The sequence below is a fragment of the Pygocentrus nattereri genome, chromosome 11 (assembly GCF_015220715.1).
Source record: "Pygocentrus nattereri isolate fPygNat1 chromosome 11, fPygNat1.pri, whole genome shotgun sequence".
NCBI lineage: Eukaryota > Metazoa > Chordata > Actinopteri > Characiformes > Serrasalmidae > Pygocentrus > Pygocentrus nattereri.
In genome coordinates, this window is record NC_051221.1 from 29784753 (window position 1) to 29810202 (window position 25450).

Genomic DNA, 25450 nt, shown 5'->3' on the forward strand with positions numbered 1-25450 from the left:
TTGACACTTTGTAAATGAATTAAGAAGTGGAGAAAGTTCACATCTTTAAAAAAAAGTTTATTAGGAAAAGTTTATTAAAAACTGTTTGGTGTAAGAAAAATGTGAATATTTCTGGCATATATATTTGCAATGAATCGGGCAATAATGTTCTTTAAACCAGACAACTAAACACTGATATTTTACCCACATTAGGATTGTCCAATAAATGTACTGAGAATCAAACAGCATCATTGTTTACTGCTGATACTCACATTCTGTCTGTTCCACCGGATTCTAAGCTATTTAAGCTTGTACAGTAGTTTTCATAGTGGCTTGAAGAAGCAATGGGGGGCAAAACTAGCAAAAAATAAATAAATAAAAGGGTGGCAAACTAGCAAACATCACTGTTTCCAAAAGTGCTTTGTAAATGAGTCATTTGATGAAGCCAGTCTCAATCAAGCCTGGTCGGATTTAAGCACTACATTCACCTCAGAAATAAAGTGACGGAGGTCTTCCAGGCATCGTTCCTTAATCTCTGCCAGGTTCTCTTTCAATGCTGTCTGAAGCTGCTTCTCCAAGGTTGGCTGCTTAGCAATTAGCATCTTAACCACCATCCCAAAGGTCTCACAGTCCTGCCTGTATAACTGAGAATATGAAAGATAGATAACATTAGCCATGTTCTCATTACAGGGTGAAAAAACTAAACTGTATGTGAAATCATCAAGTTTATTGATCATATAACTTCTTTAAAGGCTCATAGAGTGAACTACAGAGTTAACTACATTTGCGTACATAAAACTGTCATCTTCTGACTTTCTTTTTTAGCATAAAATTTATGGATTTGGTGCAACTTAGTACAAGAAAGATGCAATACTGCAAAGCCTTTGGGTGAAAACGAAAAGGTGTTTAAATGATCCTATAATTATGAAAGCAACTCGTCTGCAAGACATCATGGACAGTATGAAATTAGAACAGTATTAAATTAGAGGGTTTGCAAAAGAGGTTCAGAAAGCAGCTAAAGACGTGGCTTATATCTCAAAAGTAACAATTTAATCAAAAGCGTATGGCTTTTGTACAGTCACATTATTTTAGGAATATTGGTTATTTGGTCTGATGTTTTTAGTCACTTCTGAGAGAAAAATTAAGAGAAAACATCTTCCCAGGAAGAAAGAAAGCAGGGAAAATATTAGTTTAAACATAAGACACCAAGCCCTGTATGAATATGGTCAAGTTGAAGACCAAGTCTAATCAAAAGATGGGAGGTGAACAAACTGACTTGAGTCATACAGACTTTGGGAGAAGTAGCTAAAGACAGAAACGGTAAGAAGATTGGGTAGACATTGCCACATTGCCCTCGGGTTATACAAGAAAACCAGCTTGGCACATCATCTTTTGAGAAAATAAATCCTTTTTTTCATAGCTTGAGATGCAACGACTGTGTTCCCACCCTTCTTCAAGAGTTATGACTTGAGCATAATTAGAGGATCCTCAGAGCCTCCAGCTATAACATTTACAGATCTACCCTTGTCCCAGTTTTCAGCACTAAAACCAAGAGAGAGAATAAGCATTTGGGGAACAAAAAAAGAGAGTAGATACAATAATAAAACATGGAGGACAATTCAACAATGCTTTTGTGGGCCACCTCACTGTGACTGATCAACAGGTCAATGAAGTCTTTAGCCATACAACAAAAGCTGCCTTTTATATGAGGCTGGTTTATTCCTGAAACAAACTGACTTTTCCATCTGAAACAGATAAAAATCTTTTCAGGGAAATATCTACTACACACAATTTTACACATCCTTGCACGAGAATAAATATTGATCTTTTTTTCCTTATGGATGCCAAGATAATTTTCCATTATTTGTACACAAAAGACAACGGAATGTGGACTGCACACATTTCTGATGATCAGAACTGATTGATAGTTTTTATATATATAAATAAACAATCCACAAGTCATTCTGTACAATTTTTCATGCCAACACCGATTGCATTTTCATTCCTGTAGGCTAAATATTATGCACTTTCGTTCAGGCATTTCGAAGTAGTTAGACTCAAAGCTCTGAAGGCAATGAAGAATAAACTCAATTTATAATGATTTCCCCTGACATCTCAGAATCGTCAAAACCACCAGCCACAAGTAATTACAATAAAGCAATGAAACAAGAAACAAAAACCGAACGGTACTACAGGAACGGCCTCACCCAGTTTTGGGTTGTAATTACAGCAAAAGGACATGCAATTCAATTCTGGGATGGTTTTGCCTTAAAGTGAAGTGGGAGCTCTAAAAGGCTGCCACTGTTCTTTAAACAAACAGGAAACTAGCATTTGACTCGTGCCTGCTCTTGTGTGGCAGGTTATGCATCGTTTCTACTCCCAAACGGAGAGAGATCAGGACTCGATCTCAAGGGCTGATAACTCTTGGCCACACAAGCAGGGTTGTGCAATGAAGAACCACAACCACAGCTTCCTACATAGTCCAGACTTTGCGGGGAGTGGGGGTTTGGTTTATCAGTCTGTAAAACATTACAAATATCACACAGGCATTGAAAAGAGGAGAGCCGTTCTGCCCAAACAAACGCTAAAGCAAGCAGGGGTCCACAGTAATCAAGGAAGTGGGAATAATTATTTGAGGGCTGGTACACATTAGGGAATATTAAGAGCTATTTAATCACTGAGGCTGCAGAGCAGAACGCTCAATAGTGTATAATAGGCAGAGTGGATATATTTCGTTTAGGCTGATTGAAATGATGAATGAAGTATGTGTAATCACTCCCAGCCATCATCAACAGGAGATCCAACTAAGCTAAACTGTTACAACTGTTACTTTTAACCAATGGCAGTGATAGTAAATTAACTCCATTTGTGTTTAGTATCTAATATCCTTATTTCAAAGATTAACTGTTGCAACTAAATCAAACTTGATTGATCTTATTCCATGATTGATGTATGTCTCTGTGTGTGTATACATGACCAAAGCCAAGTACTCTCTTTATCAGTGCAGGAAATACCCACAGTCCTAACAACCGGAGACTCCTTAAGAGATTAGAACACACACATCCGCAGAAGGGAAAGCAGAAAATCCATACTGATCACTTAACGCTGAATACTACTTACATTTATGGATTCTTACAAGCTTGCAGAATCAACTATCACCTACCACAACACAATGCTGATTTTGTCATGCGTGGGAGCTTTCAGAGCCACAATACCAAAAACAAAAACAAAAACAAGACATTTTCTACTGAATAAAAGATTAACAACTAATTCAATTTGGTTGCAAGTCATGTGACTCTGTTCTCCTTCCTAAGAGAACTGTTCCTAAATGTTCTAGTCAGTGTTAAAGCTCGGTGATATTAGAGACCAGTTACCTTTTCAATCTCCAGAGCTTTGTTTGCGATGACATGTGCCCGACGTGCTTCTAGACTCTGTTCAGCATCTTCCTTAACTTCTGTCTCCTCACATTGCTCCATTTCGGTCCCTGGCTTCTCCTCCTGCTAACAGAGCAACATGTGTAACATCAGCTGAGGCCCAACTTACCATAAGCATTAGACAAAGATAACTTGTGAATTACTGCAAGAACTTTTAATGGACATGATGAGTTATTGTCTTTAATACTAAGCCTTTTTCAGGATGCATTTGTATGTTAAAGGGACACTCCAGCAAAACTAGGAAAATCTTTCTACTGATTTATTGGAAGAAACACTTGAAAAACTGCTTTTTGGTGAATTTTCAGGGGCTGTACAGGATGAGCAGCGAGGCCATGTGCATATGCCCACGCTCATGCTGCCTCCTGAAATCTGTTGATTTTTTTTCAGCTAGCTGGTGACTGAAGAAGGAAATGGTGAATATTAATTCTAGGAAGCTAGAAAAACATTAAAACAGCCCCCCCCCAAAAAAACATCACAAAACAGTAATTGAAAAGTTCCTTCTACCTCAGGATACATCATCAGAACAAGTGTTTCCTAGGTTGGCCAGTGTCATAGATGTAATTAATATGTTAGAAAATGTAAATAACACCACTCATGACTTTACTTACTGCTAATCACTAATGATCTTTATTCAAATACATCACATGTGTGTTAAATTAAAAGAATTGAGGCAAAGATCAACATACATATTTAGCTATGGTTATGCAGGAAGGGCCCTTTCAACCATCAAACAAAGGTCTAAACATTAGGTGTTGATTCTGTCTCAAATCTATGTCCCTAAATAAACAGACCAAGATATGAGGTCAAGAAATCTCAAGAATTAGACCCTGGCAGGTACTGTGTTCATCTTTTACACAGGGCTGAAAGATCAATTGTTTGTATATCAAAATTGCTATTTGTAATAGTGGAATTTTCAAATCACATAAGCTGCAACTTTTATACTACATAATACATTATTAATAATGTAGCCTTAATGAGTTTTAAAAGGGGAACTTTAACCTAATAACACAGAATTGTGAACTGCCTATAGAAGAGGTGATCAGAAGCAATAAAACATCCAAGTGCTGTACATGTGACATCACTACCATCACTAACTGGTAGTTTGATGCACTCAGTGTTCCAGCTTAATGACAGAAAAAGTGGATATTCTGGTCTTTTTGGCCAAAAAGACATAGAAATTAATTTAGACAAAATAACTGCAATCACAATATTGATCAGAAAAATCTGAGTAAAATATTTTCCCTAAATTGTTCAACCTACGTTTCCATGCAGACCAGGTCAGACTATAAGGCTAATCTTAAACTACAAAAACATATAAAAGAAAGGATCCTATCAAAACAGCACATTGAGTTCAAGATAAAATTTCATGTGAATGTGGGAATGTTTTAATGAAAGTGTTGAGCAATACCTTTGTTGCTAATACTGAACTGTGTGGAGATCCATCTTGAGATTCACCAGTGTGATGGTTGGGTGGTCCCTCTTTTTCTAGATGGAGAGAAAAAAAAGGGACTTGTGTAAACTTGAAGCAATTCATCTTCAAACTTTAAATACATCCACATCTCAAATACAAATGGCAGGGAAACCTTCCAAAAGAATATTAGAACCATCTTCATATAATTCAATTTTAAAGAATCACCCTGAAAACATGTCAGTGTGACCCAATTCCAGTCTAATGCATCAGAGCCTTCAGTCACAGTGAGGGAGAAGGCGAGACAGAGGAGGAGAGAGAGCTAGAGCCTAAGACAAATAAGCTGTTTATGTTCTGCCTTCACAGTGGAGACCTCATACAACAGTTGTTGACTGGTTGAGCGCCTAGGACCCAAAACATCGCATTCACAACACTTCAGAATGTTAAGAAGTAACAAACATGGCCGGACTACAAAAGTTATGTTTTTTAACGAATGTCCAAAGGCAGTAAGAGGACCCAGAAAGTGAAATGAAAAACAAGATTGGAAGGCTATTTTTCTTCTCAGTGATAACAGCAGCATTAGCTTTCAAGACTGAACTTATTTTCACATACTTAGTTTTTTTCATCAGACCCTCCATAGAGTGAGTGCACAGGCAAAACAGGACATGCGTCTAAAATCTACCTGACAAACTGACACCTGGTGTACAGAGTGTTTGCACGTGCATGTGTGTATGTGTGTGTGGCCAACATTATTTATGCCCTTCATGAGCTGTTGCATACATACCACAAGACAAGCCTGAATTTAGACTGGCTTAACAGTCAATGCAGTTCTCAATCCATAAGGCATGCAAATCAGTAGTCCTGGAGTCAGATGGCCCTGCAAGTCTTAACATTAAGAGGGGAAAATTGGGCCCAGCTCTTTAACAAGCTCTTTCCGAGCTGAAGTGAGGGTGTTGGTGCAGAGACAACACTAAAATACACTAAGCAGGACAGGCGTACTCCAGGGGAACAGTAAGAAACCACTGCTGTAAACCATGAGATTGAGCAAGTAAAGCCATTTCCACCTAGCCTGCTTTTCAAGACTATGAATCAGCATGACTTCATCTGCCACAAAAACCCATCAAACTATCAAGAACATTTTAATCTTACAGGAAATGAGATTACACGTGTGGCTTGGGCAGGTTTGGCCACATTGCTTTTCAAAGCATACCAGTGCTGAATCATCTTGAGTATACTAAAGAAAGAAAAAGAACATAAGCAAACCTGGAACTTTAGTGGAAGAGACATTCTGCTGAGAACCTGTGAGAATGTCTATATGCATTCCAGATCATGTAGGACATGCTTTCTCTGCCTACTTTGATGTGTTGGTTAATTAGCAGGCCAGCCGGACAGGGAGAGGGGTGATAGGGTAACAGAACAACATCTGTTTGTTGGTGCTTTTATAGCCTCTTCAAAAGAAAGGTTCAAGATTCTGGCAAAATGTAAAGTGACTCTGGTAGACTTGGGGCCTCTGGAGAGCCAAATCTCTTAACACCACATAAATATCCCTTTAAAACCTAGCTTGAGTAAGACTTTGAAATGGTGGCTCCAGTGGGGAAAAAGCTGCTTTAAAAACAGCACTGAAGAGAGGTGCGGTTCTAGATGACTTCTGTTTATACACCAAGTAATACTATAATGTATTAACACATGAATACATTAATGCTATAATGTATTGCCATATTAGGAACATTTCCTTGTTTCTACACTTATTTCCTACTTTATCAGCTCCATTACCACATCACTGCACTTTGTAGTTCTATAATTACAGACTGCAGTCCACCTGTTTCTCTGCATACTTTGTTTGCCCTGTTTTACCCTGTTCTTCAAGTCAGGACCCCCACATGACCACAACAGAGCAGATATTATTTGGGTAGGGGTAGTGGAGATAATTCTAGGCACTATAGTGACACTTGCGTGTTTGTGGCGTGTTAGTGTGTGTTGCGCTGGTGAGTAGATCAGACATGTTGCTACAGTTTGTAATTGCACAATTGCAAAGTGCACCTCTATGGTAAGTGGAGCCGATTAAATGGACAGTATATAATTATGTACTTAAATCTTTTATTACACAGGAAATTAATAACTAATATTTTTGACTATTATTTTGACAGTTTGCTTCAATGTCAAAAAATGACAAAAACCATGGCAAAATAAATGATCCTTTTTGTGTACTTTCTTAAATTTAACCTTTTAAATACAATAAACAACTAATTGTGTCGTTAAAAAAATGTCTTCTTCATATTAAATATAATTGCGATATCGATAAAAAGTCTGAATTCTGCACATCTGACATAACTTTGCTACTTGTTGTCTTTTCATAGTTTGAGCTATGAATGTGGAGTAATTAATATTGAACGGCAGCATGCTCTTGACACTGTGAAAATTATCTAAAAACAAGTCCAAGACAGAAGTCTTAAGACTCAAATTTGACCATGTGCACCCTAGCTTAATATTTATATTAACAAAATATTTAACATGCGCAACCACAGTTACTGATCCTTACATGTGACGGTCAGTGTGAAAACAAACCTTGAAACTGATCTAATAGGTTAACTGGCAGGGGTGAAGGACAAGCAGGATCATTCAAAGGTGCTGCAAGCCATAGACATCTATCAGACCTGAAGACATGGTGACTCTAAAGCACTCAGACTAACATGCATGTATCTGCAAACACACTTACAAGGTCAAACCTTCAATCAAACAGAAGGATTCACCTCTACACACTGTGCCTCATTTTTGAGTGATTACTGTCCTAAAGGCACAAACACACACATGCACACACAGACAGAGGCAGATGCCTCTCACAGTGGTAGACTCCAAAAATTAAAGCTGGAGCTGTCTAGTGCTGTCTGGTGCTTATTATTCTCATTAGCCTAAAGATATCATGAGGTCATGAAGGTTCATAATAAGCAGGCTGTATTTTGCTGCAAATAAGCAAATGACGAATAGACAGTTTGTTGTTTTCATTTTAGCTGATCTGTAGTGCAATTTTATGTACAGTACTGTTAAAAAAAAAAAAAAAAACTACAGTCAGGTGCCTCTTGCTTTTGAAGTAGTACTTTGTTATATCATCTTATTTAACCTGGTAAAATATTTTTATTTACATATTTAAAATGCCAATTTAGCTCATTAAAAAGCAAAAATGTTATTTATATTGTGATTTTGGCTAATAGAAACTACTGGAAAGGTGAAAGTGTGTTTCATTTCTTCATTTAGCCCACACAGTGTGAGCTTCAGGTATAAAAATAGGCTAAAAAAACAAAAAATATTTTAAAAAATAAATAAAAATTAAAACTAACCAGAACAGACCATAAAAAAACACCTATAGAATTAATATTTTCACTGCAGACAGTACGAGAGTCAAGGAGCAAATCACTATGATTCACAATGCAATAAACACATAGAATCCACCCAAAAATAAAATAAAATAATAAATAAAATAAACAGGCACAGGGCAGCAAGATGCTCAGCTCTCACTCAGCTGTCCCTCAGTGCGGCAGCCATGGAGGTCACAGCTCCTCATTTCAGCCTTGTACAGCTTAACCTCCTTTTAAAAGTCAAAAGCCTTCATCAGGCCTGGCTGGCTAGGCTGTAGCAGGGTGATTAGACATGGTTGCTCAGATTTCTGCTGCCATGACCTAGTCCAGTGAACCACAGAACTATGAGAGCTCTTCTACACCATCGCTAAAGCCAGAAGGCACAAAATAAAACAGCTGCTCCACTTCAGTTTAGTGCCAACATATGAGTTTGAAAATTTAGGTAACAGATTTGGAATTATCAGTGCAAGTGCAATATGGAAAAACAATCACAAGGTTTCGATTTAGGCTAAATGGCATGCTGGCTGATAATTCCACCATCATACTTCTGGCAAATGTACTTCGCTGTAACTCCTGAAATAGGGAGAAAACAAGCTAGTCATCAACAGTCATGTTGGAGGATGTGTGGGAGTGAGGAGGCCAATCATATACACATCTTCTGGAAATGTAATAAATTGTACTCTTTTTCAGAAAATGGATATGATGTTGTTAAAGACAGTTTGGGATATTCAGTTCCCAAAGAATGCGAAGTTGTTTGTCTTGAAGATATAAATGATTACGTTCTGGATAATGACAAATATTTAACAAGAATACTTCTGATAGCCAGCAAAAAAGCAATAACTTGCAATTGGTATAAGATTGAACCTCCCTCTACAGAACAGTGGGTAGAAATTGTGAGAAATTTATACACTAGAAAAACTGATTTACCAGCTTTGAGTGAGGGAAAAAAAAACATTTCTTAACAAGTTGTGAAAATGGGCGACACATGACATCAAAAAATACACAGGGATGAATGGACGTAAATGTAAGGATACTACATCTTTAAATACACTTCATTGAACACTCAGCGTCAACAAAAAGGGTAATTTTCAAGACACATTTTTCAGCTTGGCCACAGCAGATATGAGTCATGAAAATCGGTCAGTCAGGTCTAAAGCTTATCCAAACGATGGACTTTCACTTAAACAAATCTGTGCTAGAGGACCTGCTGCAGAATCAGTTAATGGGCTGATCCTATTCACTGTTATTTTGCCATTTTGTGCCATTAAATTATAATGTAAAAATCGTATAACGAGAGCAATAAAAGCACAGTCAGTCAATCTTTATTTGAATGTTCTGTGTTTACTTCTGTGCTTGGTTCAGGCCTAACATGATTGGTGCACCATAGCAATAAGACAGAAGATGCTATAAAGAGAAAAAGTAACCCTCCACCCTCCTCTCTGGTTGACAAGTTTGCAGCCAAATGACTCAAAATGAAGTCCTACTCAAATCATCAACACAGACACAGGTAGATTTTGACATAAACCATGACTATCAATTCTCAAAAAACAGCCATAAATCAATAAAGCTCAGTTCAGTTTTACTCTGTTTCATGTAATATCAGGGGGACACTCACTGAACAGGGTAAAATGCTCTGACCTTGTTGGACAGTTGTCATCTTGGGCAGAGGTGGAGAAGAGCTGGTCTTGCTGCATTCAGGAGAGTAGCTGCGGCTGGATCGAGAACGGTTGGCAAGGGGCACCTCTCTCTTCGGTGGAGACTGCTCACGAGCATGAGGGAACGAAGCTTTCCGCTTCAGGCTCTCACGTTCATCCCTAACACAGCACAAGTACAGACGTGTATAATTCAAGATATTCAAGAAATAGGGGTGAAGCAGTTAGTGATTATAACTGATGACCATAAATTACAGACGGACACACACAGTATCATCTTCCATTGATAATATACGTGTTCTAGCACATACCGTCGGTCCAGATTCACAGTGACATTCATAACACTGTCGTCTCCTCTGCGGGGTACACTCATGAGTGGCCGAGGAGGAGGTAACTTTTGACCCCTAGGCTGTGAGGACACTCTGCTATTGTTCCTAAAAATGAGAAATTACACTGTAGATACTGAAAGGAAAACTCCACAAAACATGGGCTGAGTAGCCACTTAAGCTACAGATGAAAAACACTGGATTTCATGAATAAATACTGAAACAGAAAGACTTTTGTTTGATTTTTTATATGTTAGGAGAGGTGGGAGATTTGGCTAATACTTGACATCATTGTACTACAAGTAATATCACTATACTTCAAGAAAGTTTCATAATTCACAAGATCCATCATAATATGCCTTTGTGGTAAAACCTAGTTGGTCAGCGTTCTTCAAGTACTGACAATATCCCTGACATACTGACAAAAGCATATTCTGACTTAATGTCATTAATTTGTTAATGTAACAAACATACTCGTGTTGTCCAAACCTCGTCACACCAAAGACCTTTAACGTGCTTGAGTCTCAGGACATAAGCAGCATGGTCAACCTCTAACTCCTTAGATGTTTAAAGTCACAGTCACTAAATTATAGAGTATTTCATGTTTACACAAATGGGGATGTTGTAGAACAGAGTCAGATCTCTATGTAAAAGATTAAACTCAATAACATTATTCTGAGATTCTGTTTAGATGAAACAAACACTCAATGGATTCAGTAACATGTTTTTAACAAAAAAAAAAAACCATGAGGGTTAGGATTAGGTTTTGGGTTGTGGTTAAGGTTAGGGTTAGGATTTGGGCGAGGTTGGGTTTTGTGTAATGGAAGTAAAATTATTAATACATCTAATGCAAGTAATGCATCAACAATACATCTGAAAGACTTCTACTTCAGTGTATTTAAATACTTCACCACTGCTACCTTACTAATATGCTGATGTGTTACTTATAATCTATTAAGAATTTATTAATCATCTACAAAGTTCAAATGATGTGTTACCTTCAACTCTTTTTGAGACATAACCCACTTTTCTGGGCTGCCACTTTGTTGCTGTGAAGCCCCTGATTGTGGCTTAAAGAAAGACAGGTCCTACATAACAGAAAAGGCCCCGTGCTGCTAAAGCTGTGTATCAGTAAGGAGGGAAAGAGTTATTAGGTCTGCTACTCTTCGGTCTAATTCAGGTTAAGCAGAGGGCAATGGGGGGAAAACGATGCCTGCATCTTTACTTTAATTTAATTGTTTATTTTAGGAGTTTGCCCCTGGCTTTTCAAGTCTGAAGCTGGAGCCTGCTGGGCTGGAGGTCAGTGACACTGCAAAATGACCTCCTGACATTTTTGCCTTTTGGGGAAAAGGCCACAGTCTCATTAAGGCTATAGCCTCATTGGATGTGGCACAGATAGAGTAAATGACAGAGTCAAGGCCTATCTAAACTTGTTCTAAAGTTATAAAGTTGCAATGGAACTTCGAGTGGTTTCCTGTGTATAAAGAGGTTCTGTCATTAATTAACATGCTGGGAAACTGAAATTGCTTCATTAGCCACTGTAATGGAAAAGCCATGCAATAGCCTTCAACCAGGTTTCATTGTTTTCTATCCAAATTCAGTCATATCTGCTGTAACAGCTGTAAACCAGTGCTTGTTTTAGTGAGCTTATTGTCTGCTGGTTCCTTTGATTTGGCAGGCTGATTAGCGGTGGCTATACGACACGCCATAAGGCTGTAACACTGCCAGCGAAGGTATAAACGAAGCTCTATGGCACCTGGTCTCCACGACCTGTCGCTGAACTCAGAACACAAACCAAACAAAGAGCGGGCTTAACGTGGCTGAGGACTTTAATGACCTAAGGCCTGGCTGAAACTATCCAGAAACCGTCCACCATTTGCTGCCCACAGCCAACTAGATTCAGTCTCACAGAATAAAAAGAAGCTAAATGCATCAGTGACCTGTTAAAATATAATCTTGAGCAGTCCAGTACTATATCAATTCAACTGGTTGTCTCCGTCTCTCTCTCTCTCATTTAGCTCTAACAGGGAGTAGAGGTTCGAAGGCAGAAGAAAGTGCTGGTGTCTGGCATGTTGCATGATCTAGCCTGATGCTTAAAAACGGCCCGACATGAGGATCTCTGTTATTTTTAGTGTCAGTCAATGCAGAGACAGCGAGACAGGTGTGGGTAACTTTTCTGCAAGCATCTCTGTCCTGCCGTGAGGATGAAATGGGAACTTCACACAGAAGATCAGTACAGTGGCTGAGCAACAGGGTGCCGCAGAGAGCAGCAAACACTGAGCAGGCAAAATAAACAGCAGCGTTCTTTTAGACACAGCAGGGCGGACAACTGCACAGGCCTGCAAATGTGCATGACAGATCTCAGAGAAGATAGGAAGCCTTTTTAAGCATACAGTCCTGCAAGACATTTTTAGGCCACAAAAGTTAATACAGGAAAGACTTTAGAAAAATAATCTAAACAAAACAAAACAAAAATAATTGGTTACCTCAATCACCACTGCTTTTATCCAGCTCTTTCATCAGTGTCGTAACTGGCGAGATCAGCAAACGGTAATTACCATCAGACCAACACATAAAATATTAAACCCAAAGTCGGGTTGCTTTTCCAACAGAGTACGTACTAACCATTAAAAGAGCTGCTGGGGTGATTTGAAGGTTCAAAGGGAAGCTGTCTGCCAACCATTTGCACTTCAGACGTGCTTGACAGGGTGGCCATTTCGGCTCATTATCTGCCATTCATCATTTGAGGTCACACAGAGCCACAGTGGAGCAGACTGAGAAATCCACAGGCTCTGTCTGCTCTTACCGGAGCCTCAAACCTCACTGCAGAACACCATTATATTGCTGGGCCTCCACAAACTCCCGCAGACACCCCCTGAGTGCGTGTGCATGTGTGTACCCACAGGGTATATGAGCACACACCATCACATGTTCTGAACAGCAGACTTCAGACCTTGATCTATGAGTATGTGGTTGAGGTTCTACTATATTTGGCCCACACGGTCAAGGCACTTCTCTAGAGCAGCAGTTTTCAAACAGTGGGGATGAGTGGGTCATGAGAAAGCCACATCAGTGCATATTTATTCTCAGTTACAGAGGACCCTATCTGGCTAATTTACATAATGCAATATACAATCAACATACAACTTTCACGTGCATCAGATCTCAGTAAAGCACCACCACTGATCATTTATGTATATTTTTTTCCAAACAAAACCATTTTTATGCTTAAGTAAACCTATTTTGTACATTAATAAGTGTGCATTACTCTGAAATGTTCCTTTACTTATAATAAGAACTACATTTAACAACTGGAAAAATTTGGCAAAAACAATAAAAATATAAATTAATAACATATAAACAGAAGTGGCTTTGTAACACTAACAAGGCAAAGATCAGTGTATGCAAAGCACACAGTGGCTACTCTAAGTGCAGCAAAAACTGTGCTGAATGTTATACGACCCAAAGAAATCACACAAGCGCCTCTCTCATCTATGACTGTCAGACTCTGCTGGAATCTGGTAAATGTTACAAGCCATTCATGGCATCGGTATTAGTTTAGAAGTTGTGGAGCCTCTCTGCTCGTAGTCTGAGATCATTTGGCTGAGTGTGGGGTGCCGTAAGCAACGTACACGGAAAGCCCGCTAATTGCTACTAGGCAAAGTTAACAGTTAACCCAAAGAGACCAGCTTTTCCTTCCACTCTCCCTCCCCTCTTTAACTCAATAACTCATCAGTTTATGTTACTCTATCCGCATCTTTTTGTGGCATATCAGTAATTGTGGCAAAACAGTAATGACCAAACTCCCAACAGTAATGACCAAACTCATTCCCAAGGAAGAATTTCAACTGGTACTATAAATGAACCAAATTAATCAGTATTTATTATGCAACGTCCAACAAAATAAAGCCTGCGAAACACAAACATTCACTTAATTGACTGATGTGATTCAATGACAGCTGCTAAAAACAAAAAGGACATTTTAGCTTAATAAGTAAACTAAGTAAACTATAGTAACAGTAGTCTGTAGGCTAATTTAAAACAGCATTTTACAGGCTGCAAACAAGTGACTCCACCAAACCATACTAAATAAAGTGCAAAGTTAACAAGATGTTTATTTTCTTTTTTTTTCCTTTTTCTAAAACAAAGCCGCTGTAGCTTGACACTATCGTCATTCAGTGCCTTGTGGGCAGCAATCAGAAAAACGTATATTGTACACAACCTCACAAGCCTAAAACCATCTTGTCATTATCCTATTTCTCTATTTAATGGGTCTCAGTAAGTATGCATTAACGCAGGCCTATGCGTGTTTCATTCACGGCACATTGCGTTGTTGTTACACGTTGAGCAAAAGTCAACTGAAAGCTCACGGCCCCAGGGACTACTTGACAAGCTTCAGTCTTATTTCACTTCACAAAATATTTGGTGGGTCTCAAGAAAAACGGTATTTATACATGTGGATCCTGGCATGTAAAAGTTTGGAACTACTGTTCTAGACTAATTTCCCAGAGGACCTTTAACCTTACTCATCAGAGTGGACACACACTCAAAAAAGACCTTCGGGGCACTGTAACTATTAATAATGTACAGGTGTTTTTTCCCCTGATATGAAACAAGCGTAAGCAGTGCAAGTCTCATACCTATGCTATCATGAGCAGGTTAGGCCAGCTCTAAACACTAAATTGGCAAGATGATAATCTACTGCCAACTCTGACCAAACTAAGTGTACACCTAAAAAAAAAAAATCTTGATCTGAGTCACTGAGGTGAGTCAGGAATTTGAGTTTATTTAGTCTATGCACATTAAACCAATTTAATACCCAGTGGAAATCATACATAAGGCTAAGAATGACTAGTTTAGCTAGTTATTAAAAGCAGCATTGAGAAACACTGTGATGAACAAATATTTAACCTATGACGTTATGTCCATAAACAATACATTTATTTTTAAATGTCTTTTAGAGCCAGGGCGATATTTGAACTCTCCTGGACAAAGTCCTGTGCCATAAAACACATGCTATGATGCTACAGATGCTACCAAGCGGACACCAGGTATTGTTATTGGGCTGATATTGGCAGTAATCGCTGGATCGGAAAATAAATAATGAATCCAATAATTATCCAATCCTGTAACAAATCTATCCTGAATCTTGAAGGAAGTGCTCACTAAAGACTTGCCATTTTTAAAGATAAAAAAAAAAAAACAGGACCCAATTCCCCAAAAGCATCTTAGTGTTGCAATCACCTCAACTGGTAAACAAAGCTCAATGTACTGCTCGCTCTACCATCTAAAAATCATGAAGAAAATTGTCATTCTGACTTAAGTACATGACTAGCTATGGCAAAGACATTAGTGGGAGAACAGCAATTCCTCTTCATAGCAGCATGCCATTTACTGCTGTGTTCCATTATGAATTATTAGTCTTTATCTATACTGTGCCCTTTATTTTTGCAGCCACAGGTTTAAAAAAAAAAAGTTGATTTTGCCCATTGATGGTACCAAAAATGACCACTACACTGCATGATGTCCCTTAAAACATTTGCACAATTATCCTGTTTGACCAACTGGAAGTCAATTAATTAAAAACATTGACAATTCTTCACCAACTCACTCAGCAATCCACTACAAACTCACTCTGAGGCTTCTAATTATTCTGAATGGCTGAGTCACTGTGATGCACAGAAACTCATTTACCCCATTACTGCTAAAATAAATAAATAAATAAATAAGACTTCTAACTATACTGCAAAAAGAAAAGACTGGCCTCAGAGTAGGCACTAAAACATTTCCAACATTTGCAGTTCCCAAACAGTCTCTGAAATTCCCAGCAATGTGCAGTTTGAAAGCTAAATTCAAAACAGAAGTTAAAAGTCTCTGCATAGTGGCCCCTTATTCAGTGCAAAGCAATGGGTAAGGCCCGAGTGTACCGGTCCCCAGCTGGCTTTGCTGGACCTCACAGGGGCTTAACATTTTGGCTCCAGGAGCAGACAGTAGTGCCCTTTGTCCTAAGCCTGGTGTCTGGTGGGCCTCCACTGGGAATAACATGGGGCAAAATGAGGGAGGGACCTGAAGACCATGCCAATGAACTGTTGGCACCCTGTTACAATTTTTTTTAGATAGAAAAAAATTAACAGACATTGGTGGGATCAGATGACTAGACTATGCTGGGTAAGGGGATCAAGTGTGGTGCAGTGTGTGGGGTCTAACATCAGTTACCAGGAGTTAGATTGCCTGATAATGCACCTGCAACTTACTAATATAAACCACACACTCATTTATAAATGTCATTTGCAGATCAGGTGTGCATTAAAGAGAGTGAAAACAAATCAAAGTATTTGCCTGAAAGGGCAGCAAGGCACACAGAAATGGCTTTAAGAACTGTTACACTGATTTATACCACATTATGCAAAAACCCTTGCTATACAAATAGACACACAAAGTTTAAATGATGCCTCTAATGCATTTCAGTGGCCCAGGAGCCTCAAAGCCCTAACAAATCACGCAGGCTTAAGAAGTACTATACTGCCCCCTGCTGGGTTACAGCACAGCAGCTACACACTGTGAAAAAAGGCACACTATCACTATAGCAGCAGGGAGAGCTAAATATTTTTCACTCGTTCTACTCGTGTTGGTTTAATGCTGCTTGCCCAACAAGCAAAAAAAATATGGCATGCAAAAAAAAGAAAAGAAAAGAAAACAGGCACACAAACGTATACGTGTGAGTGGATTTAAAATTGGAAACAAGTTTTATCTATTCCCAAGGCACAGATTTCAGATCCAGCTTCTGCTGCTTTGTCTTTCACCTTTCATTCCACTCAATGGACTGTGGAAAGTCTGACAACGTCCCATTAGTGAATGTTTGGGCATATGCTGGTTTCAGTAATGAACAAGCTGATTCAACAATGAGTCAAGCTGTTGCTTAAACCAGTGTAGAAGAGGTTCTACATAGATTCTTGGAGGATCTACAGGGTGTCCCAAAAAATTGACATAATTTTATAATAACAGCCAATTCTCCCTCAAATGATCTCAAATTTTAACAAAATGCATAAAAACAAACCAAGTTTAACTTTAAATGTTTTTTTTCCCCAGGTTGAAGAATGCCGTTGACTAGAAATTAAAAGGCCTTGCGTGTGTGTGTGTGTGTGTGTGTGTGTGTGTGTGCGAATATGCTTGAACACAGTCATAAGAGCGTGCAGCGTGCATTTTCAATTCAATACAAAAATCAATAAAAATGCACAAACTGGAAAGCAGCACAAAAAATTCAAAGAAGAAGGCGGTCTTTGCAGGGCAAAGGGATCTGCACAACCACCAGCATCGGAAGATAACGTCAATCAGGTTGGAGAAACATTTGTGCGAAGCCCCAGAAAGTCTTCAAGAAGAGCATCTCTGGAAACCCAGATTCCTCATACAACACTTTGGCGTATCGTAAGGAAACGCTTGCGAATGACACCCTATGCTGCAGCTCATTCAAGTATTAAAGACAGATGACAGGGAAAAGCGCAAGCAATTCTGTGTCGCTATGCAAGAGAAACGTGAAGATGAAGAGCTTGAAAAAGCATCTTTTTTTCAGTGATGAGGCCACATTGGCATTTCAAGTCAACAAGCATAATGTTCACATATGGGGTGAAAGAAAATCTGGTGCTCATATTGAATATTTGTGAAGCTTTGTGAAATCTGTTATAAAATCTACATCCCTCTGAATTTCTTGTTTGAATTTTGATAAATAAATCTTGTTTTTTTTGTTCAACATGAAGCCCATTTAATTTTGTTTGCCTAGGACACATAGTTATTCATAACTCAAATGATGCTACTTTTTTTGGGACACCCTGTATAAGGCATGAGTAACTTGCACACCTGTGAAGTTACTATTAAAGCGGAGGATAAATAGGCATTTTGGAGCAAAACATGCTGCCATCTAGACAACATCTTTTTCAGGGATGTCCCTGGACCAAAAAAAAAAAAAATCTTACAGCAGAGGAAAAGTAGAAGATGTACAGAGGTGAAAGCTGTATCTGAGAACACCTCAACACTGGAAATATTCGAGTTAATTTGGTGTGATCATAGCCCAGTAAAGAATAGTGTGGAATAGTAAAGGTGATCGAAAGAAACATGCAGAATGCAAGTTTCGAAAGCTCAGGATCTCAGAAGAGTCAAATGACAAGCTGCAAATACACCTGCGTCAACCAATATTTGAAGCCTGTGTATCGAGTGAAATAAAGAAAACAACTTGTAAGTTTTGACAATACAGCAAAAGTGTCCAAGATGAAAACAATGCTCCCAGTTAACAAAAAAACAAAGAAAAAAAGATCAATTTAGATTCCAAAATAAATGATCACTAACTTCTCAAAAGTTACCGTTTACTGACAAGTGCAGTCTAATATCAGACGGACCAGATGGATAGACTATGGGCCGAGTCATGAATGGCCATTCTGCTCCAGTGCAACACTGACATCAATAAGGCAATGTTGGTGTCAGGTTTTAGGCCGGTGTCATCGACGATGAACTTACTGGCCCTTTTTGTGTTCAAGATGGAGTGACGTTGACTCAGAAAGGTCCTGCGCCTTCTTAAAGCAACAGTTCTTGCCATGTTGGAAGGGTTGTGGTGGAAAAATAATGAAAACGTTTCTGTTCACATATGACAATGCCTCATCTCATGCTTCCCATTATACTCGTATGGTTCAAGGAAAAAGGGGTTTGCTGATGACCAGATTATGGAGTGGTCTGCTTCTTCACCCAACTTAAAACCTACTGAAAATTTCTGAGCAACTCTGAAGCAGCAAGCTCATTCAGCTGGACATCAGTGGCAGTCCTAAAAAACTCTCTGGATGGCAACTAGTGATGCTGCAAACAGTACCAGCAAAACACAATAAATCTTGCAGAATTTCCACATATATTTGACACTATTTTTGTTATGCATTGTCCGGCATAATAATTGTGAAATTTGTTTTTTTTTGGTTGACCTTGAGTTTTGAAAATGAAAATAAGAGAATTCATTAAATGGTGACTGTACTCAAACAAAAATATCAAAAACATACAGGGTTACACTTTTTACTGGCAAAATGAACTTTCCAGTATTTCATAGTATGAAAACTGGCACTTGCATAATAATTCTGAACACACTGTAAAAACTGTTAAAACATTAAATATGTTGTCTTCGTACTGTTTTCAACTGAAAACAGGTTAAAAAGAAATAGCAAATCATTGCTTTCTGTTTTTATTCATTTTGGCCTAGTGTCCCATCTTTATTTTAATTGAGTTTGTAGATAATAGGTAGTACAACACTTCTTAATCTTCGTATTCTCAACCCACTTGACTCAATTAAGGTTGCTTGCAATAGGGAAAGCAAAGAAGCCCTGATGACCATGTTCCCCGCAACTTCCTATACCTCATTCTGGGTATTCTGAATCCCAGGCTGCTCCCCTAAGCCAACCTGGAGATATAATACTTCAAGTGGGACCTGGGACAACCTCAGGGTCTCATCCCAGTCAGCCGCACCTGGGTCAGGGGGCATCCTGATCAGATGCCCAAACCACCTCACCTGGCTTATCTCAATGTGATGGAGTAGCAGCTCTACTTTGAGCCCCTCTTGGTTAACTGAGCTTCTCACCCTAAAGCTAATTTCTTTGCAGGGTATTAATATTGATGATCTCGTTCTTTTGGTCATTACCCAAAGCCATAGGTAAGCCATAAGCATAGGTAAGGGTGGGGATGTAGCCTGTCCAGTAATCAGAGAGCTTTATGCCTTATGGCTCAGCTCCCTCTTGACAATTAGTCTGGTAGATTGACCACATTACTGTTGCCGTCTGTCCCAAGCTTTAGCCAATCTTACAATCCAAGTCACATGACTTGTGAACAAGACCTCGAGATCCTTAAACTCTTCCTAAAGCTTTCTGAAATCTCCCAGAACCCCACCCACTCGCCCCAATAAGGCACATGTGCATAAGCACATACAACAGTCAGAGCTTTCCTCCCTGCATTTTTTTATTCACATTGAGGCGACCCCCTCACCCACTTGGACCAACTCCACCTACACAGCAGCCAGCTGGGGGCTTGTGAGTATACCCACACCTGCCCAGCACCTCTTACCCTGTGTAACTCCTGAGTACGAAAGGGACCAACCCCTATCAAGGATTTTAGTATCAGAGCAAACACTGTGAATGGAGGTGAGCCCAACTATATCTTGTTGGTGCCTTTCAACCTGTCGCACAAGCCCTGGCACACTGCATCAGTCCCCCACATTTAATCTTGTATGTGGTGGGCCCACATGGTCCCTTCACATTGTCTTTTTGGGCTGAGCTTGGCCAGGTTATGTGGTCTGCCCAGTCACCACACATTTGCCAAAGAACACTATCCCCAGGCCTTGCTCATGGGGTAATTCCTGGTAACCCTCTCCAAGGCAGGGTACACAAGATATTCTGCCCATTGTTCATGCTAGCACAATACAAAACTGCTAATTTAACAGCAATAAACTAGATGTAATTAAGTGTTTTAAGATTTTACCTGATCTCAACCTGTCTTGCCATTGGGAGCTCTTCTGCAGACCCTCTGCTGTAGAAATATGGATCCTCCTGCACAACGAAACACAAATATAGCATGCCTGGTATGAGTGGGACAATTACATAAGGGTTATTTAAATAAATCTTTAGAATGGCATACTAGTAATGCTACTATTCAATGTGTAATCTGTAGATATTAACAGTTTAATGTGAGACCTCAAAGTCATCTTATGTTTTATTTCTATTGACACATGGCAAGCAATTGACTTGTGTATTTTTATTATCATTAAGCTAGCCATGTGGTGGAAGGCGCATCACAGTTTTCTGAAATGCATTCACTGTGAAAAGATAAGTCTATTGATTTATCATGTAATTTTACTAAAACTGTAGCTTCTTTCAGCAGCATATCCTGGGACAGCGCAATAATTCAGCAGCAAAAGGCACAATTTTGTGGAGATTAGGCATCAACAGTCCTTTCAAGCATGTTTATAATAACACATATGGCCTTATTTATCAAGGTTATGTAGAAACAAGTACAACTTTAATTGTGCAGAACGGCATACGAAATAAATTCATTTCATATGATTCATAAAATGAACTGGTTACTGTGCATGGAAAATCCTGCTGTTGCACAAGTTAAAATATTGCAACTGCTCTGATATAATTTACATGAAACACACCTTAATTCAAGCAGATGTTGTGAAAAGAAAGCAAAATGTAGCATTAGAAACACATTCATTAGGATTACAAAACAACGGTTGCCCTCATGGGAGGAGTTTGAGGGAAAGCAATAGGGCTTAAACAGCAAACTTGAAAACAATAAAAAAAACATTTTTCATCCTTATGAAGTTCTTATTGTTTGTCTTAAGATACTTTGTCATTTTTTTTCTTAGTAAAGCTTTGGTGAATTTGGCCCCTGAGCCCCTGAAGTGTGTTTGTCTATTTTTTAGGTTGCTGAACTACAGTGCTCTAATTTCCATGCAGTTGGACTAGGCTTGAGTTTGATCAGATAAATGCACCAAAAATGAAATTGAATTATAACAAAACTGTCACTAAGTTTACATACACTTATTTTACAATTAGATTTTGTAGTATACAACTTCGATGAATAGTGGCCACTGTATCAGGTTTACACAGACACTGAATAAAGGATGGGTTTGCTGTCTTTCTACTCAGCTCTTACTAAAAGTGTTGTTTCCTATCACTTATTTTATAGTGAATCTAACATTTATGTTTAATCTTGAGCTACACGCTATCAAGAGGGACCATCCAGGTTTGCATACAACTTTTCTTAAGGCATATCATTAAATATTCTGGAAAATTTTAGGCACAACATCACTCCAGCTGATTTCCCTATGGATTTCATCTAATGGGGTTTTGTTTCTCATTTGCATTCAAGAATAAAGGCTTCATGAGCACAATACTGAAAAAACCTCACAACATTCAACTGTGGTATTCCAAACTGAATTTTTTCACCTGAAACAGGCAAACAGCAGTATTAGAAGTTGAATTGGATATTACATAAATCCAACTCATTAGCACAGCACAAATACTGTGAAATGTTTTCCCTACCCTTCTGAAATGTGGTCCACCTCTTTTTTCTCCACTATACTGCTCTCTCTCTCCATAATAGCCTCTCCGATCATCCCCATGGTATCCACCTCGTCCATGACCGTAGTTATAGTCACCCTCTTGGTCATAGTCTTCCTCTGTCCAGCTGTGGACAGGCCGCCTATCCACAAGGCTCACCGTTCTCTGATAAGGCACCTGCTGCTGAAAGACCAAGAGAAAAAGCAACATCATCCTAAAGTCTAATAAAGCGCACAATGTAGAATTTAGAAAAAGCTGAATTTATTACTGAATTGGTTTTCTATGACAAAGTACCTTTCAAGTTAGAATGAATGAAGCTGTGATACAGAAACTATGACCGAGTCCCTTAGGAATAAGAATGGATCAGAGAACAATCAACCCTGTTATAAGTGTTACTTATCAAATCATTTATCTAATAAAAAAAAAATGCCAAGATTGATGAATTAATTTTGGCCCAGATGAAGGATCTGTGCAGGCTCTCCAAGAATCCAAGAATAAAGTAAATAAAATTAGGATTTTAGTCTTTGAAAGAAATGCATGCTGTTATAAGACAACGGAAGAAACTTGAAAAGTCTGTGGAGCTTACTGATCTTCCATTAATTCGATCTTCATAGATTTCCCGGATGCTCCGCTCTCGTCTGTATGCCACTGTAACATTAAAAGCATTTTTGGTTTCAAATGAAAATACTTTTTGCAAGCACTTAACTATATAATTACTGCTCATTGTCCTGACATGTATAAGTGGTGTAAGCGCAAGGTACTGGAGCTGTTGCTCAGTACAAGGTGTAGACACCTTGGCCAGTTTTAACTGCACTACACCGCCAGACAAGCTTGTCATTTAACACCAGCTCTGACAGAGCTTTATATTGCATATGGAAGAGCATTCTGTCTACAGACTGACCAGCTCAGCAGTTGGTATAGTCTAGCCAGAGTAAACATTAATTTTTCCAATTCTGCACAATTCATTGGTTAAGATGTAAACATTCAGAAAGTTCTAAGAAATACTCAGTTCTAGATGAATGTCTGAAGCCCTCTAATAGCTCACCTAAAGCTGTAACATAAAATGGTTACAAATTAGTTGCCTGAAACATGTTCTGTGATAATTTTGCAAGAAATGTAATGTTTCAAGTGTAAAAGTGTAAATGTAATGTAAAATGGTTAAGTATATGCACTGTGGAGAGGTATAAGAAGGTTGTTCTAAGGCAACATCGTACCCAATGAAAATGAATTTTTACAGATTTGCCACTATTACTATTATGAACACTGCATGAAAAACGTAGAAGGCAGGTGCAGGCTGTTGATATTAAATAACTATATTTTCGTTGTAGATACCGTGAACACTGGCTCCTACCACCACCACTGCAAAGAAATGTAGCTTTGGTTTCTCTACAATGAACCTTTTCACATCAAACCACTCTGAATTAAGCAGGAATTTTTTTTAAAAATTGATGGAAGTCATCTGCTCCAGTGTTTTTTCGTCAAAGCAAGGAGCAAAAAGAGCAGCTGACATTATTTCTTTAAAAGAGTGAACTCACTGTTGACTGAGCTCTTCTTGTCTTGCCCTTTAAACAGACCTAAACGGAGAGAAAAAAACAGTAAAGCTGAGTTACTGCTTAATGATGAAGACACAGCAAAATAAATTCATCAAACAGAAAATGGGTAACTTATGTCTAACGGAGTTAAACACAATGTTGTCGTGCTGAGTATTAGCTGGCTGGCTAGGGTAACGATAGGTATGTTTACGTTACAGCTAACATTATCACTACTTCACATGCTTGAACGTGGACATTAAGCAGTTTAGTCGGATAAACCAGCTACTCACAAGCTAACCCAGTGACAGGTTTATCAGGCTGCGTTTAATAATGGAAAGCACGAAAAACGTTCGCGCGTAAATCCCTGCTTGCAGGTTTTCTACGTTCCCACAGCACAACCACAAACCCCTGCCTACCATCACAGACCTTTATTCAGCTACATACTAACTGGCTTATACCGCCACCTAGCGCACAGGAGGCGCTTGATTCCGCTTAAAACAGCCTTTCCTGATAGGATTACATTTTGAATTAACACCTAACAGTGCACATTCAAAAAAACTGCGCTGCACTATTTTGATGAAGAAGCCATTAGCGGCCTATGTAGTGCACTATGAAGCTATTTGAGTTCAGTCTGTTGTCTCCAGTGCTTTGGCCTAAATTTTTAATTACCATGGCTATTCGACTGGTGAAAGTGCCCAGTGCAATTGCTTCAAGACAGCTCCTCTGCCTTTTCCCTAATGGACAAACTGACTTCATGATTGTCTTCCTCTGATCACTCTTCAAGCACCAAATGTTGTTGTCAAACGCCTGCAGTGTCTTACACATACATACACATATATTTCCATACATGCGGCTTCTTTTTGAGCTTCCATTGTGCTAGCAGTAATACTGCACCACAGCACATCCACACTGAAAGGTGTTTTTGTATATGCAGGGGGGAATGATGAGGGGTATCAGACTCTAATGTCAAATCTGACCATCTACACTAGCAGTCTTATATTTTGCCCCTGGGGAGCAGCCACATTTGGTGAGTTTACTGGTCAAACACGCCTGATCATACTTATCACTTCATTCTCAGGTTTGGTTTGTGTGATAGAGCAGATAAATCAGCACACTGTGTAGATTCTGACCTTACAAGACCAAAATCAGTGACCCCTGGCCTACATTAAGGACCATCACCACTAGACCTTGCTAATACTTGTAGGGACACCAGTGACATAAATAGGATCATATAACCCCCCCCCCCCCCCCCCCCCCCCATACATAATGAGCCTCAAAGAACATTAAAAAGACCATTTGCTTGGGTATATGCTACTGATATGTCTAATGTAGACTCTGGCTGAAGGTGTTAAGGTATTGCAGCTATCTGTAAGGGATCCAGTAATAACATTAGGGGCCTGGTGACCACAGGCCCATCTGCCCCACAGGCCCCTGTGTCGTTGCCCTGCCTGCACTGCCAGTACTTAGAAAACTAAGTGACACACAAAGCAGGGAACACTTCATCAGATCTCAAGCCACCAAAACCAAAGCCTTGATGTAGGACTGTGAAAAGGAGGATGCCAACGTGTTTTACATACTTTCAGACCAAGTAAGTGTGCGCAGAGTGAATTTTCCTGTTTCAGATGCCCCAGCCTTTTTCCAGCGAGTCCGAACCCACCTCGTGATTGGCTGAGCTCGCAC

General features: G+C 39.1%; 1 protein-coding gene across 3 annotated transcripts; it reads right to left on the reverse strand.

The window, feature by feature from the left end:
- Window positions 1-40: 40 nt before the first annotated feature.
- On the reverse strand, window positions 41-24202 carry LOC108428406 (periphilin-1). 3 transcript variants are annotated; one of them, XM_017699383.2, is made up of 10 exons: window positions 24061-24202; window positions 23774-23812; window positions 22825-22886; window positions 22221-22418; window positions 20653-20720; window positions 10138-10260; window positions 9813-9988; window positions 4822-4898; window positions 3354-3479; window positions 41-623 (listed from the first exon to the last, which is right to left on the reverse strand). In XM_017699383.2, coding segments are annotated over exons 2-10 (1020 nt in total). In that variant the 5' UTR covers window positions 23775-23812; window positions 24061-24202; the 3' UTR covers window positions 41-434. The 3 variants fall into 3 exon arrangements, with proteins under 3 accessions (XP_017554872.1, XP_017554871.1, XP_017554870.1); XM_017699382.2 differs by having other exon boundaries at window positions 3354-3476; window positions 22221-22421; XM_017699381.2 differs by having other exon boundaries at window positions 22221-22421.
- Window positions 24203-25450: the final 1248 nt, after the last annotated feature.

Coding starts and splice junctions, on each gene's coding strand:
- LOC108428406 (XM_017699381.2), bottom strand. Junction 22,422..22,824: donor ATCGAATTAATGGAAGATCA/GTAAGCTCCACA, acceptor TTGGTCTTTCAG/CAGCAGGTGCCTTATCAGAG. Junction 9,989..10,137: donor ACTGTGAATCTGGACCGACG/GTATGTGCTAGA, acceptor GTGCTGTGTTAG/GGATGAACGTGAGAGCCTGA.